The 16005-nt window shown below is 42.6% G+C and overlaps 1 protein-coding gene across 1 annotated transcript in view; it reads left to right on the top strand.

The window, feature by feature from the left end:
• Positions 1 to 16005, top strand: part of LOC109936088 (Wnt ligand secretion mediator) — a 137562-nt gene that overhangs the window by 107095 nt on the left and 14462 nt on the right. Inside the window, exons 8-9 of the mRNA XM_048602081.1 lie at positions 6301 to 6444; positions 12179 to 12262. Of these exons, the coding sequence (XP_048458038.1) occupies positions 6301 to 6444; positions 12179 to 12262 (228 nt within the window). The remainder of the gene's footprint in view (positions 1 to 6300; positions 6445 to 12178; positions 12263 to 16005) is intronic.

Raw genomic sequence — 16005 nt, 5'->3', positions numbered from 1 at the left:
GAGGTTGGTGGGGTGGTACGTGAGGACGAGGGGGATTCTTTTTTGGTTCTTATTGCGTGGACGGGGTGTGAGGGATGAGTTGCGGGAGATGTGGGAGACACGGTTGAGGGCGTTCTCGACCACTGAGGGGGGGGAAGTTACGGTCCTTGAAAAACGAGGACAACTGAGATGTACGGGAGTGGAATGCCTCATCCTGGGAGCAGATGCGGCGGAACCCCGAAGGTCGCAGGAACAGCAACTCATATTCTGCTTGGGAACCCTGCAGCCCAATGGTATCAATGTGGATTTCACAAGCTTCAAAATCTCCCCTCCCCCTACCGCATCCCAAAACCAGTCCAGCTCGTCCCCGCCTCCCTGACCTGTTCTTCCTCCCACCTATCCCCTCCTCCCACCTCAAGCCGCACCCCCATCTCCTACCTACTAACTTCATCCCGTCCCCTTGACCTGTCCGTCCTCCCTGGACTGACCTATTCCCTCCCTAACTTCCCACCTACACTCACCTTTACTGGCTCCATCCCCGCCTCTTTGACCTGTTTGTTTCCTCTCCACCTATCCTCTCCTCCATCCATCTTCTATCCGCCTCCCACTCTTTCCCTATTTATTTCAGAGCCCCCTTCCCCTCCCCCTTTTCTGATGAAGGGTTTAGGCCCGAAACGTCAGCCTTTCTGCTCCTATGATGCTGCTTGGCCTGCTGTGTTCATCCAGCCCTGCACCTTGTTGTCTCGGATTCTCCAGCATCTGCAGTTCCTACTATCTTTGAAGGATGTTCTTAGTTTTGTGAAGAGCTTGCTGGTTTGGACAAGTGCCACTCGGGGAACAGCTTCAGTGCATTTCTCCTCTTCCTCCTTCCTCTTTCAAGTCTGACTGTACTTCACTTAAAGTGCCCAGAGTACGAACAGAAACAGTGGCTTTTTACCATAACTGTCACTGTTTTAGTGACTACAACATTATAAAAGCAAATGGAGGATCCACAAAGCTGATCCAAAAAAACATCCTAGAAAACTAAAAGATAGAAGTTATCATTAAAAGAACCTTATGCTTCAGCTCCCTGGTGTCTTGGTTGGTCAAAACAGTATGTAGTTGAACTGTGTAGATCAGAAGATTTTTTTGGTTTGATTCCTGTGACTATATAAAATTTGCTGACATAAGTTAAAACAGTGGGTTACAATAATATTTATGGATAACCATATTTACAGACAAACAAACATATGAATTGGAAGCAAGATAGCTTTTTGACCATGCAAACTTGCACTGTCTTTTGATCAATTCATGACTGATTTGTTTGTGGCATCAACTCCTCCACTTCCCTGTCTATTGCCATACCATATCGGTCTAACTCAGTCTGAAAAGGATACATTCAATGATCCTGCCTCTGTTCTGCCACGAGAATTCAGCATGTCCTCTAAAAGGACAGATATTTCCTCATCTCTATCTTACTTTTAAACTGTGTCTCCTAATTGTAGTCGCTCCCATAAGAGAGCCATTTCCTAATTATTTGGTGTACTTAAATGCTAACTTGTGATTCATATACCAGGACAGCCAGATTCCTCTACTTCTCCATTTAAATAATATGCTGCTTTTCTGTTCATTCTGCCAGAAGTGGACAGGTTCACATTTTCCCACATTATATTCCCTGTGCCATTCTATTTATCCCACTGACCTAACCTATCCTTTTGCAGACGACTTTATGTGCCCTCCACAACTTGCTGTCTTGCTTATCTGTGTCATCAGCATATCTAGCAACCATACCTTTGATCCCTTCATCCATATATTTGATTATAGATTTTAAAAAGCTGAGGCCCTGAACTGATCCTGTGCAACATCACTAGTTACAGCTTGCCAAAAACCTCTGCTTCCCATTAGCTTAAACAAATCCTCTCTGTATGCCAGTATGTTGTGCCCTCTACCATGAGTTCATATTCTGTGGTGCAACCTTTTTGTGACACCTTCCCATTGGCCTTTGGAAATTGAACAATACCACCCTTACAGTTCCCCTTTTTCCACATTCTTTGTTATACCTGAAAGAACTAGTCAAACATTATGTATCCTTTTCATAAAAGAGTCTGACTGTATTAAATTTTTTTAAAGACTGTGTTGTAAGCACATTATGTTACCTGGTCTATAGTTTCCAGCTTTCTGTTTCCCTCCTTTTCGTCAATGCAATAGTTAATTCGCGATTTTCCATTTGGAGACTGATATAATTTTCAAAATTCCTCATTCACAATCAAAGTTTCTGTTATCTCAGCAGCCACTTCTTTTAAAACCCTTGGATAAAGTCTATTGGAACCTGGTGACTTGTTCACTTTAAGTTTGAGCAATTTTCGTAGTACTCTGTCCATGGTGAGTGTAATTACTTTAAGTTCCTCTCCTCCTTCCACCTTTTTGAGCAGTATTTCTGGAATGTTGTTTGTCTGTCTTAGTGAAAACAGACACACAACAGCTTTTCAGTGCTTCAGTAATTGTTTTATTTCCCATTATTAGTGCCTCAAATACACACTCTTGAAGTTTCACTTTTTTCCTTTCAAAATAACTGTAAAAAATCCTGCTCCCTATTTTTATATTTCTAGCTTTTTCTCATACAATGCTCACTCCTTAAAAAGACAGTAGTCGAAGTTTTTCATCTTCCACTCATGAAGACAATTTTCAAGAATTGCCAAGTAAATGGAAAACAATTTCTATTGTATGTGAGGAGAGTACGTATCAATTGGCAATCAGCATCCTCTTTCCTAATGCTCTGGCATTATTGGCAGAATTCTATAGAGGTCTAAGCGATGTCAGCAATGGTGGGATTATTAGCAGAATCAAATGAAAAGTCCACCAAGATTTATCTCGATGCCTGGACCATCTCACTAGGTGACAACGAGCCGCAAATTAAGGAGGCTTATAGTCAATTAAAAGCCTTATTAATATTGCAACTTTTCTCAATGACATTTGGCTTCCTATCTTAACAAATGTGCCAAATAAGCTGATTGTTACGAATTATCGACATGGAAGTCAGAGTGGGTACCTAGCAGCAACTTCTTGTTGCTTGCTGTAGAAGATCGCCATGTTTTAATAAGGTTCCCCATGGGAGACTGATAGCAAAGATAAGAGCTTATGGGATCCAAGGAAATTTGGCTGAGTGGCTGGAAGTGTTTACGTGATTGGAAGCCTATGTCCAGTGGAGTTCCACAGAGATCAGTCTTGGGCGGTTGCTGTTTGTGGTATATTTAAGCAATTTGGACTTGAATGTAGGAGGGTTGATCAGTAAGTTCGCAGATTTTACAAAACTTGGTGAGGTGTTAAATAGTGAAGGATAGCATTAGATTACAGGAGGATAAAGATGGGTTGGTCAGATGGGTTGATCAGTAGCAATTAGAATGAAAACTAGAAAAGTGTGAGGTGATCTACTTGTGCAGGACAGACAAGGCAAGGAAACACACAATGAACGGTAGGACCCTGGGAAGAACAGAGGATCAGAGGAACTTTGATATGCATGTTCATTGTTCCCTTAAAGTAGCAGGACAGCTAGATAAAGTGGTTAGCAAGGTATACGGGATATTTGCCTTTATTGGCAGAGGCATAGAGTTTAAGAGCAGGAAGATTATGATAGAACTGTATAAAATGTTGGTTCGGCCACATCTGTTGTATGCAGTTCTGGAATCCATATTCTAGATGGATGTGATTGCACCGGAGAGGGTGCACAGGAGATTTACCGGGACGTTGCCTGGGCTGGAGAGTTTTAGTTACAAAAAGAGATTGGATTGACTGGGTTGTTTTCTTTGCAGTAGAGAAGACTGAGGGAGGCATGATTTGAGATGTGCAATATTATCAGGTGCATAGACAGGGTAGGCAGAAACCTTTTCCCGTATTGGACAATTCAATGATTGTAGCGTAGATTTAAGGTAACGGGCAGGAGGTTTAGAGGAGATGTGAGGATAATTTTTTTTTGCACCCAGAGAATGGTGGGAATCTGGAACTCATTGCCTGTAAGAGTGGTAGAGGCGTATTTATGAAGTACTTAGATGTGCACCTGCGCAGCCAAGACATACAAGGCCAGTGCTGGAAAATGGGAATAGAATAGTTAAGTGGTTGTTTTAGACTGTGTAAACTTAATGGGCTGAAGGGCATTTTTCTGTGCTGTAGACCTCTATGGCCAGGTGACAACATCTTAGGGCACATTTTTCAGGCATTGCACCCCTGTCCATAGACATAAGGATCTAGCATAAGCCAGCCTCTAAGAACTCTCACGGCCCATCTCTGATCCACCTACAGAAGATTCTGCACCCCATTAACCTCCAGATTCAACACATCATTTTCAGTCACCTGCAATCTGACCCCACTACGAAGGACATATTTCCCTCCCCACCCATTATCGGCCTTCTGGAGGGACCGCACTCTCAGTGACTCCCTTGTCCGCTCCACACTCCCCACTAGCCCCACCACCCCTGGCACCTTTCCCTGCAACTGCAGGAGGTGCTACACCTGCCCCTACACCTCCCCACCCTCCCCACTCACCTCCATCCCAGGCCCCAAAAAAACCTTCCACGTTAAACATGTTCACCTGCACATCCGCTAATGTGGTCTATTGTATCCACTGTTCCTGATGTGGCCTCCTCTACATCGGGGAAACCAAGCAGAGGCTTGGAGACCACTTTGTGGAACACCTACGCTCGGTTCATGACAAACGGCAGCACCTCCCAGTTGTGAACCACTTCAGCTTTCCTTCCCACTCCTCGGACGACATGTCCATCCTGGGCCTCCTCCAGTGACACCACGATGCCACCCGGAAACTGGACGAACAGCACCTCATATTCCGCCTTGGAAGCTTACAACCCAATGGTCTCAATGTGGACTTTACTAGCTTCAAAATCTCCCCCACCCCCAACCTCATCCCAAGACCAGCCCCCCCCTTTTATCCCGCCTTCTTGACCTGTCAGTCTTCTCTCCCACCTATCCGCCCCTCCCTCCTCATTGACCAATCCCCATCCCCACTTCCTACCTACACTCACCTTTACCAGCTTCATCCCTGCTTCCTTGACCTGTCCGTCTTCTCTCCCACCTATCCGCTCCACTATCAACCTGCTATCACCGTCCCCTCTCTCTATTTATTTCAGAGCTCCCTTCCCCGACCCCATTTCTGAAGAAGTGTCTGACCCAAAACGTCAGCTTTCCTGCTCCTCTGATGCTGCCCGGCCTGCTGTGTTCCTCCAGCTCCACACCTTGTTATTTCATTATTTAGTTGTTAAGCCCTGTAAGTGGACTGGAATGGATTATCTAGAACAGGAAGTTACTCCCTGGCCTGTGTTCAATAATAAGACTGAACTAGCACAGCATTTGCGGTTAGGAAATGGTACAGTTTGCCTCTGTATCCTCAGGCAAGCAAGGAAGTATTTGTGTCTCATCAACACCCACACACATGGGATTAGAGTGAAAATGTACAAAACTGGGAGAAAAGCAAAAAATGGAAAAATGTTGGAAATTGTCAGTGTATTTAAAGAGAAAAAAGATGAGATACTGTACCATATAGTGGTTAAGTATGATAAGGACCCCAATCATGCAATTGTTTACTACAGTAGGCACTAGAATTTAAATCCAATGCAAATAGAATGGACTACAGTGCAGAGAAGCAATTTCCTTGAATGATTTCTATGGGGAAGGTATAAGGAGTGTGCTCCCATTTGTCCTTTTTGCAGCATATGGAGCTGGTGTGTACAGATAGGCTTTTTCTGTTTCTATTATTCACTTTGGTATCCAGAATTTGCAGTTTTTTTTCTTTATTGTTTACCATTGCTGTAAACCACTGGCAATTATTTCATTAAATGCATTATAAAATGACAGGTAGCACTCGGTTCTCAGTATCTCAGCTGCTAAGTCACTGGCCAGTGTGGGCGTTGTGACCCATACAAACTAGAAGATTTAAGGATACTGTGTAAGCTGATCTCAGTTAAGGTGGGATTGGAGGGATAGAATGGGGCTAGACGGGTGGTACACTTTGAGCTCAGCTTCAGGGTAAGGATCATTGTGGTTCTCATTTTGCACTTTTACTCAGTGAGGTGAAGGTTTGGTTTAAGACAGCAATCTGGTCTGGGTGTATTGCTGATATTGTCGCATGTAAAGAGCTGAGATTATATCCCATATTGAATCAGTAACTTTATGCCCTTTCCAAAGTATAATTTGTGACTCTGAGATTCCATTTTTATTTGTAAACCATCTGGCAGCATTAATGGGTAATGTTGTTTTCTGTTGGAGACAATCTCTTCAAGAGCAGTTTAAACCACAAAATCAAATCACTGTTTACCTTGACAGCTGTAAATCTAGATGGCCTTCATTATCGTCGCAGGTATCTGTGCTTGTCTGTATTTCTTCTTTTTGTGTTTCATGGTGTTCCAGGTCTTCCGAAATATAAGTGGCAAACAATGTTCACTCCCAGCCATGTCCAAAGCAAGGAGACTACACTATGAGGTAAAAATGAAGACTGTACAGTGCAATATTGAATTTTACAGCACAGAAAGAGTTTGGACCATTTGTGTTGCATGAACCCTGAAAGAGGGATCCATTTACTTTTACTCTCCATGCCCTTTAGTTAATTTTTTATTTCCAAATATTTATTCATTTCCCTTTTTCAAAAGCAGCATGAACTCAATATTCTATTCATGCATCGTACTTAACAGTTCTGTGCTATTTGAAACAGTTCTAATTTTTCTCTTATTGAACAATCTTAACCTGGTATCCTCCAATGACTGATCAAAGAATATATATTTTTTAGCAAAGCCCTTCACTCTTCTGAATATTTCCATTAATCTCTTCTGCTTTAGTTAAAATGTCATTTCCCGCTCCTTGCTCATCACTTATATCTTAATAAATCTGCCCTGCAACTCCTCCATAGCTTTCATATCTTCTAAAGTAGAATGCATCAAACTGGAGACCATTTTCTCAAGGTAGGCAAACCGATAATTTTGTAGAGTCTAGTTTTACTTCCTTCTATTTGTACTCTAGCCTGTTTTTATATAATACTCTAATCCTAAATGCACTTTTAATCCTCCTAATGCGTAGTTTTGTTTTTCCATTTGAAGCCCACAACTTCTCTTCTTATACACTTTCCATATTTTAGCATGTAACGTTCCCTTCTCCTAAAATGTAAGATCACACAGTTTGTGAAATTTCACTTGCCAGCTACCCTCCCACTCTACAAATTGCATTTAGTTGCAAACATTGATGCAGTACCTTCTACAGCCAAGTCCATAACTTTTTTTTTTTAGTAGTGGTTGTAACATTGGTCCCTGGGTATATCATGGATTATATGCCTCATTCATGGAAGGCCAGTCCATCTTAACACTGTCGCATTAATTTTATCCAGTTCATGGCACCTTCACAAATAGATGCCTTTTGAAAAAATAATCCTATGGTACTGCAATTCCTTTCCCAGTACGTGTTCTTTATTCTCTGAGAAAACACAAATAAATTTGTCAGGCATGATCTTTTTATAAATCTGTATATTTAATCGAGATCTAGGGGTTTTCTAGGGGCTTCAATTTAATGCTTCAGTATGAATCCTAGAAATGTTGTCTGGTCTGTAGCTCCTTAGTGACTCTTTTATCTCTTGTACAAATGTGTTATATCGCCAGCCCCACTTTATCTCTGTTACAGATTTATTTGGCATGGATTTCTCATCTTGTTCTCTTACCCCAACTCTGGAATGAATCCAGACCCCAAATAAATTATGAAGGAATGGTTTTGAACCTACAACTTATCTTCATTAAGATATTTGAATGATGTTGGTATGGTTACCAATGACACCATGGTTGGGCTACCCTGCTAAAACTGCATTCAGTATTGATTCAATGTTGGAGACAGTGAGGACTGCAGATGCTGGAAGCTACAGTCAATAAATGTGGAGCTGGAAAAGCATAGATGATCAGACAACATCCGAGGAGCAGGAAAATCAACGTTTCAGGCCAAAACCATTCATCAGGACTGGGAAGGGGGAGGGGAGCCCAGAAATAAATAAAGGGAGGGGGGTGGGGCTTGGTGAAGGGTTGGTGGGATGCAGGTAGGAGTCTATTGTGGTTGGTCAGTGGGAAGGGTGGAGTGGAGAGGTGAGAAGGAAGATAGACAGGTTGGGAGTGTAGAGATTTTGAAGCTGGTGATGCAGGTAGAGGGTCATTCTCCGCTACGTTGACTGTATCGAAGCTGCCTCATGCTCCCGTGAAGAGCTCGAACACTTTAGCCAACACCTTCCACCATGCCCTCAAATTCACCTGGACTATTTCCGACACCTCCTTCCCCTTCCTGGACCTCTCCGTCTCCATCTCTGGTAATCGATTCACCGGCGACATCCATTTCAAACCCACTGACTCCCACAATTACCTCGACTACACCTCCTGTCACCCACACCCCTGCAAAAATTCTATCCCATACTCTCAACTCCTCCACCTCTGCCTATCTGCTCCCAGGATGAGGTGTTCTACTCTAGGACTTCACAGATATCCTCCTACTTTAGAGATCATAGTTTCCCCTCCTCTGTTATTAAGGATGTCCTTAACTGCAGCTCCCCAATTTCTCGCGCTTCTGCTCTCAAACCCTCTCTCCACCCCAACAACAATAAGGATAGAGTCTCCTTGGTCCTCACATATCACCCCACCAAACTCCGAATAGATCACGTCATCCTGCAACATTTCTGCCATCTACAATCAGACCCCACCACCAAAAACATCTTTCCCTCCCCACCCCTCTCTGCCTTCCGCAGGCACCATTCACTCCCTCATCAGCTCCACATGCCCCACCAGCCCCTCCACCACACCGGGACCTTTCCCCTCAACTGCACGAGGTTCTACACCTGCCCCAACATCTCCCCTCCGTCCAAAGCCCCAAACAATCCTACTAAATCCAGCAGAAACTCACCTGCACTTCATCTATCCTCATCTACTGTATCTGTTGCTCCCGATGCGGTCTCCTCTATATCGGGAGACCAGAAGCTGACTCGGGTACCGGTTTGCGGAGCTTCTGCACTCTACAGGCACCAACCAACCCGACCTTCCAATTGCCATCCACTTTAACGTCCCCTCCCTCTCACCTGGTGACATGTCAATCCTTGGCCTTCTGCTCTGTCAGACTGAGGCCAAATGTAAACTGGAGGAACAACACCTCATATTTCACCTTGGGACCTTACAGTCCAATGGCCTGACTGTTGACTTCACCAGCTTCAAAATCTCTCCTTCCCCAACTTGTCCATCTTCCAACTCACCTATCCACTCCACCCTTCCCACTGACCAACCACGTTAACCCCCTACCTCCATCCACCTATCTCCATTCCACCAACCCTCCCCCAGCCCCATCGCACTCCTTCTGTTTCTGGGCTCCCCTCCCCCTCCCCAATCCTGACTAAAGGATTTTGGATCGAAATGTTGACTTTCCTGCTCTTCAGATGCTTTCTGACCGGCTGTGCTTTTCCAGCTCCACATTTTATTGATGTAATGTTACTTAGCATTATGAAAGAAGGTTGCAGTGTTCAACTGTTTACAGCGGCAACTGAAGATAGAAACATGGGGAATGGTGGGAGTATGTCAATTGTCATGTATTCTAAATTCATTCATGGTTTTGAAAGAAGAGTGTCAGCATAAACAATTGGTGGGTCTGGGGCCACAAAAGTTCTGAATTGAAGGATCTGGACAGAGTGGATCATCAAAATCTTTTCCATTAGTGCAAGAGTCCAGAAGCGGAGGACACTGCTCTATGGCAACTGGCAAAAGAATAAATGGTGACATGAAAAACTTTTTCAGACTGTGTCGTTAGAAGCTGGAATGCACTGCCTGAGACTGTAGATTCAATTGAGGCCTCCAAAACTAACTTAGATCATTACTTGGAGAGAAAAATACCTTTTGAGGGCTGGGCAAACCAAACTATTTACTCTTTCAGAGAGCCAGCGTGGAAACAAGCCAAGTGGCCTTCCTCTATGTTGTAAACATTATATAAATGGAATTTAATGGTGATGACAGGGCTGTTGTCTGCGGGAGTACAGCATCACATCATTGGAGAAGGCATTCTAGACGTAGGTACCCATTAGATGCTGAACTAGGCAGTGTTTGGATTTTCCGTCTTGATACTAGGTTCCCCAATCAAGCACTGTGATTTTCCCAACCCACTTCACCCCAGGAAGTCAGCAAATAAACCCAAAAGACTTCACTTAGTATCTGGGTGGAAAGCCTAGCCTTAATCAGATACAGGCAGGCAGGTGGCTGATTTCCCAGCCAGCACCCTTCAACCCAATTAAATGGATCCTCAAACTCACTGCCATGTAGAACATTAAATTCCAATCTAAAGTTTTGATTAAATGCTGAGGGGGTTGAAAAGAGGAAGAAGTAGCATTACCGACTTAAAATAGGGGAGATGATGGTAAGGGACTGATTAATGAAGAACTCCAGTATGCAAACTTTTGGAAGATTTTAGAAATTATAATTTTTAAAGATTTAGCAGAATACTTTTTTTAAACAAAGTCTAACATTTTTCAGTTGATAACTCCGAAACTAACCACCCTTCAAATGTATCCCTGGCTGATAGTGAGCATTAAGCATGTTTATAATGTTTAAGTACAAATTTCCCACTTTGTATAGATCACTGAATCAGTGCACTACCAACAGTTCACTTTGTGCTTTAGAAGGAGTATATGTACTCTGAAAATTCTGGTTGGCCTAGAGGAGCCCCACAAATGTTGGGAGAGTAGAATCAAATGGGAGGGAGGAAGGATATGTTGGCTCAAAGAGCTGAGCAGAGGGTCTGTCAATACTAGTGCAGCGAGGCAGCAAGATATTTCAGTGGGAAAGACCAGAGATAGTCTTGTCCGAGAGACGTTTTTCACAGCCCTTGGGTGGCACGATGGATGACGTCAGCACTTTTGCAGATGCGAACCAACTGGAGAAATGTTTATGTGAACGGGGCAAAGCATCATTTTTGATCAGCAATTCAAATTTGGCAGTGTCACGTTTGCTGCCTGTTGGGCCCTATCCAAGATTCAGTTCCATTGCGTGTACCCCAGAAGGCAAAACGAACACATCTGCTATCCACAGTGCTGGTACAGCTGTAATTTAAATAGAAAATACCTAGTAACTAATATCAGTGCTAATCAATGTAGATTGACCAAGTGAGGACAAAACCATGAATGGATTTAGAATACATGACAATTGACATCAGTGATCTAGGAATAAGTTGGACACCAAAGACAGTGGTGATAGGTGGCTGGGTGGGCAGCATGCAAACGAAATTGCTGGATTGGATATTGATGAGGTAAAATTTTATGAAAATTGGCTGAGAACTTAGAATGACGAGCAAGGATTAGATTTTAGTGACAAAATAAACTGAAGTGGGCAGTGAAGGATTCTGAGGAAGGATCATTGGACCGAAACAAAAACTCTAATTTCTGTCCACAGACGCTGCCAAACCTGCTGAATTTTTCCAGCAATTTTGTTTTGTTGTTGACGTGAGGAGGAAATGCTTCAGAGACGGAAGTGATGTTTTGTGTTGGAGAGGATGTTGGCTTGCAAGCTTAAGCTCCACTCGAGATTGAACAAGGACAGGGGAATGAAATGTGGAATTTGTGGTTGGGCTGAAATCTATCGCTACAGTTATCCCATTGTTCAGTAAAGGAAATTGGTTTGTCCAAGAATGAAATTTGGAAGATTGGGAGTAGTTGTGGAGGAAATGGATGTTTGCTGTTAATACCCACCTGGGTCTGTCTGTGAATGTTGCTGCTGAAGGGTAACAGCCAAACAAGGTGGATGTAGGGATGGATCTCTGTGTGATTCTAGAGGTAATGGAACAGGGTTAGGAAGCTTTTTCTGGAGATGTTTGAGCTGGATATTGAAGGAGAGGTAGAGGAGGAAGGTAATGTGGTTTGGTCTGTTGAAGGCTGAAGGGGAGTACAAAGGGTTTATTTGTGATTTTTAATTAGTGCTTGGGAGAAGTGGAAACCTGATTAGAGGGTTCAGCCAGAAAGTTGCAGCAGCAATGGGCAATGATTTAAGAAATACATGAGGACTTTGAAGAGGCAAGTCAGGATCAGAGTTTGACTGGGTGTGGAATTTCTGGCAGGTATGAAATGATGATTTCAGTTTTGAAATGGATAGAAGAGTGAACCATTCACGATATTAACTAATGTGTTGCCAGTGATTTTGCTGACTGCTTCTTTATTTTTTTTTAACAGGGCCTAATCTTTCGATTCAAATTCTTGATGCTTGTCACGTTGACATGTGCTGCCATGACTATTGTGTTCTTCATTATAAGCCAGGTAAACGATAACCCATAAAGTAAACCTGTTGTTCAAATACTGTATATTTCTAACTCTGTTTTAATGTTGAGTAAATGAAAACAGGATGCATGGCGATACCTGCATATTAATGAGCAGCCAGCATTTGAACCAGCTGTGAGAAACTAGGTGGAGTTGCTGTTAAAATGGACAGGCTTGGAAACTGCTTATCTGCCAGATCTGATTGACTGACTTCAACACTAAATCATGGGCTACAAGGATTACTCTTCCAAGCCAACATTTTTCTCTTTTAAATATGCATCTTGGGGTTCAAGTACCTCACCAGGGATTTCAACCTGAGGTATGCTTGGCTTTCTCACCAGATCAGAGCTGCCTGAAGCTGGATTGATGGTCAGAAGGGGCCAACACAGGTTAAAGCAAACTAAGTTCCTTTATTGAACAAAAATGCTCCTCTTTGCCCCAAGATCAAAGCTTGGCCCTCATTTGCCATTTTCCCACTTGCGTGATCATATTTGGAGGCATCCCACCTTTTGCTGGGGGAAAGAAGTTGTGTTAAGTTCTTCCTTTTTTTTAAGACCACAGGAGATAGGAGCAGAGGTAGGCCATTCAGCCTTTTGAAACTGCTTCACCATATAATGAGATCATGGCTGATTTGATAATCCTGAACTCCACTTTCCTGCCGCCTTCTCCCCTAATCCTTGATTCCTTCATTGATTAAGCATATTCAAGACTGAGAGATTTTTAATGACCCAACCTCAAGAGACTTCTGTGGTAAAGAATTCCATAGATTTACAACCCTCTGAGAAAATAAATTCCTTCTCATCTATGTTTCAAATGGATGACCCCTTATTCTGAGATTATGCCGTCTGCTCCTAGAATCTCCCACGAGGGGGAAACAATCTTTCCATATCTTAGTCAGTTTTCAAGATCAGCCTGCACAGGATTACTGCTGTGCAGGCTAAGTTGGCATGAATTCTGATTGGAAACTGGAGGGGGTTACAGTATCTTTTAATAATCTGTACTATGAGATTCTCAACTCTCCATAGGCTTTTATGAGTGTTAAAGAACTATAGTGACAGTAGAAAATCTTAAGTAATTGTATTTTCTGGTAGAATAGAAAAGGCTGAGCAGATTTGATAAGAGATTTTTAAAGTTTTGAGGTCACGCAGGGAAAGAAGTTATTTCCTCCACACGGATTTGGAGTTGACAGGTCATCAATTTAATCTAACACAACAATTGCTGGAGAAACTCAGCAGGTCTGGCAGCACCTGTGGAGAAAAAGTAGAATTTCTATTTCAAGACCACTGACCCTTTGCTAGAGCTGGTCCTGATTCTGAGGGAGGGCCACTGGACTCGAAATGTCAACTGTTTTTTCTCTTTCCACGGATGCTGCAAGATCTGCCGAGTTTCTCTAGCATTTCCTGCTTTTGTTTCAGATCTCCAGCATCCGCAGTTCTTTGTTTTACTTTATTCATCAATTTAATACTGTTAATGAGTGGGAAAAAATATAAATAAACATCATCTTTTATCCAGAAAATTGTTGGAACATGGGTTAATTTGCCACAGAAGACCATTGCATCAGCTAAGGATAGCTACATCTTTGAGAGAGAGAATATTGTGGGCCAAACAGTATTGTTAGATTTGGATTAATGAAGTAAAAAGCTGGCATGGATGAGCTGGACCAAATAGCCTCTGTCCGTGCTGTATATTTGCATTTTTTGTCAGTATTTCAATAAAACTTTAATGTTAGATGCTGTCCCTGATTTTTTAAAAAAAATTTTATTGGCTTTTCCTGTACCAGTCGTTCTTCTTATTTCTAGAGCTTAAGACACTTTCACCTTAATGATGTTCTAACTAATTTGAGTTGCTCAGTTGCTTTCATTTTAGTGATCATAGCCTAATAGTTTCCCATCAGGGATTGATTTAACCAGTTCATTCCAGGAATTTGTTTATTTAAAGTGGTAAAGCAAATTGTCAAATAAAGAGACCTAGGTGTGCAGATACATAGTTCCCTGAAAGTGGCATCCCAGGTAGACAGAGTGGTGAAGAAGGCATTTAGCTTGCTTGCCTTCATTGGTCAGAGCATTGAGTACAGGAGTTGGGATGTCATGTTATGACTGTACAAGACATTGGTGATGCTGCTTTTGCCCTGGTACAGAAAAGGTTTACACAGATTTTACCAGGACTAGAGGGTTTGATATATAAGAGGCTGGATAGGCTGGGACTTTTTTCCCTGGAACGTAGGAAGTTGAGGGTTGACCTTATACCAGTTTATAAAATCATGGGGGTCATAGGTAATGTAAATAGCTAATGTCTTTTCCTGAGGGTAGGGGAATCCAAACTAGAGGACATAGGTTTAAGGTGAGAGGGGAAAGACTTACAAGGGACCTGAGGTGCAATTTTTTTCACACGGAACGTAGTGCATATATGGAATGAACTGCCAGAGGAGGTAGTGGGTGCAGGTACAGTTACAACATTTTAAAAAAGCATTTGGGTAGGTACATGAACAGGGAAGGTTTAGAAGTATGAAGTATTAGAAGCCAAATGCAGATAAAATGTGACTAGTTTAGTTTGGGAAACCTGGTTGGCATGGATGAGTTCGACCGAAGGGTCTGTTTCCATGCTGTATGACTCTTTGACTTTAATACAAGTTGTGAAGCAGACATTACAGCAATCCAACAGATTTCCTGGGTGTGCAGTTTGCAGACACAAAACAGGTGAACAGCCAGGCAGAGTCACAACATTTGTATGCACACAGCACATGGAGCCCTCTAAAGGTGAACTCTATTTTAAGGGCTAGATACAAATAGAACAGTTACCGTTCCATGTGACTTGGAGTGGTTTCATTCTGATAGTTATCTGAGCAGCGTATGTAAACAAACTATACTTTTGACTTGAAATTAAAGCAGAAGGCAAGTAAATAATGTAAAATAAAAGCAAAGTACCATTGACGCCAGATATCCAAAGAGTCCTAATGGACTCAACATTAACTTTGTTTCTTATTTTATAAATGGTGTCAGGCTGCTGCGTTTCTCCAGCACTTTGTTTTTATTTCAGACAAATAACATACACCATCACATTTGACTTTTATCATGCCATGTGTTCATGTGTACTTAAACACAATTTAAAGTAGTTGTCACTGGGTGTCCTTTAAGACCAAATGGTAAAGAATTTCAGCCAACTTTAATTCTCTAGCTGAACATGAAATCTGGATACCATCTGCAGTAAATAGTAGCCAAATGCTAACTTAGAACCTGCCATAAGGAGGCAGGTACAGAATGATAATTTTGATTCTTAGTGTGGAACCAAACTGCACAAAATGAAGTTTTGTAATGTACCAACTGAGTCATCAGGGTGAATCGTCAGCCAATGAATATTCAACTGTACTTTTGTAGTCACTCATGTTTGACCCTATTGTTATAACAAGGTGTAGAGCTGGATGAACACAACAGGCCAAGCAGCATCAGAGGAGCAGGAAAGCTGACGTTTCAGGCCAATTTTTCTGAAAAAGGGTCTAGGCCCGATACAACAAGGTGCAGGGCTGGATGAACACAGCAGGCCAAGCAGCATCATAGGAGCAGAGAGGCTGACGTTTCGGGCCTAGACCCTTCATCAGAAAAGGGGGAGGGGAAGGGGGTTTTGAAATAAATAGGGAGAGAGTGGGAGGCGGATAGAAGAGGGATAGAGGAGAGGATAGGTGGAGAGGAAACAAACAGATCGAAGAGGCGGGGATGGGGCCAGGAAAGGTGAGTGTAGGTAGGGAG

This window comes from Rhincodon typus, chromosome 10 (genome assembly GCF_021869965.1).
Source record: "Rhincodon typus isolate 14 chromosome 10, sRhiTyp1.1, whole genome shotgun sequence".
NCBI lineage: Eukaryota > Metazoa > Chordata > Chondrichthyes > Orectolobiformes > Rhincodontidae > Rhincodon > Rhincodon typus.
The sequence above is the reverse complement of the archived record's forward strand: the minus strand, read 5'-3'. Positions and strand labels throughout refer to the sequence as shown.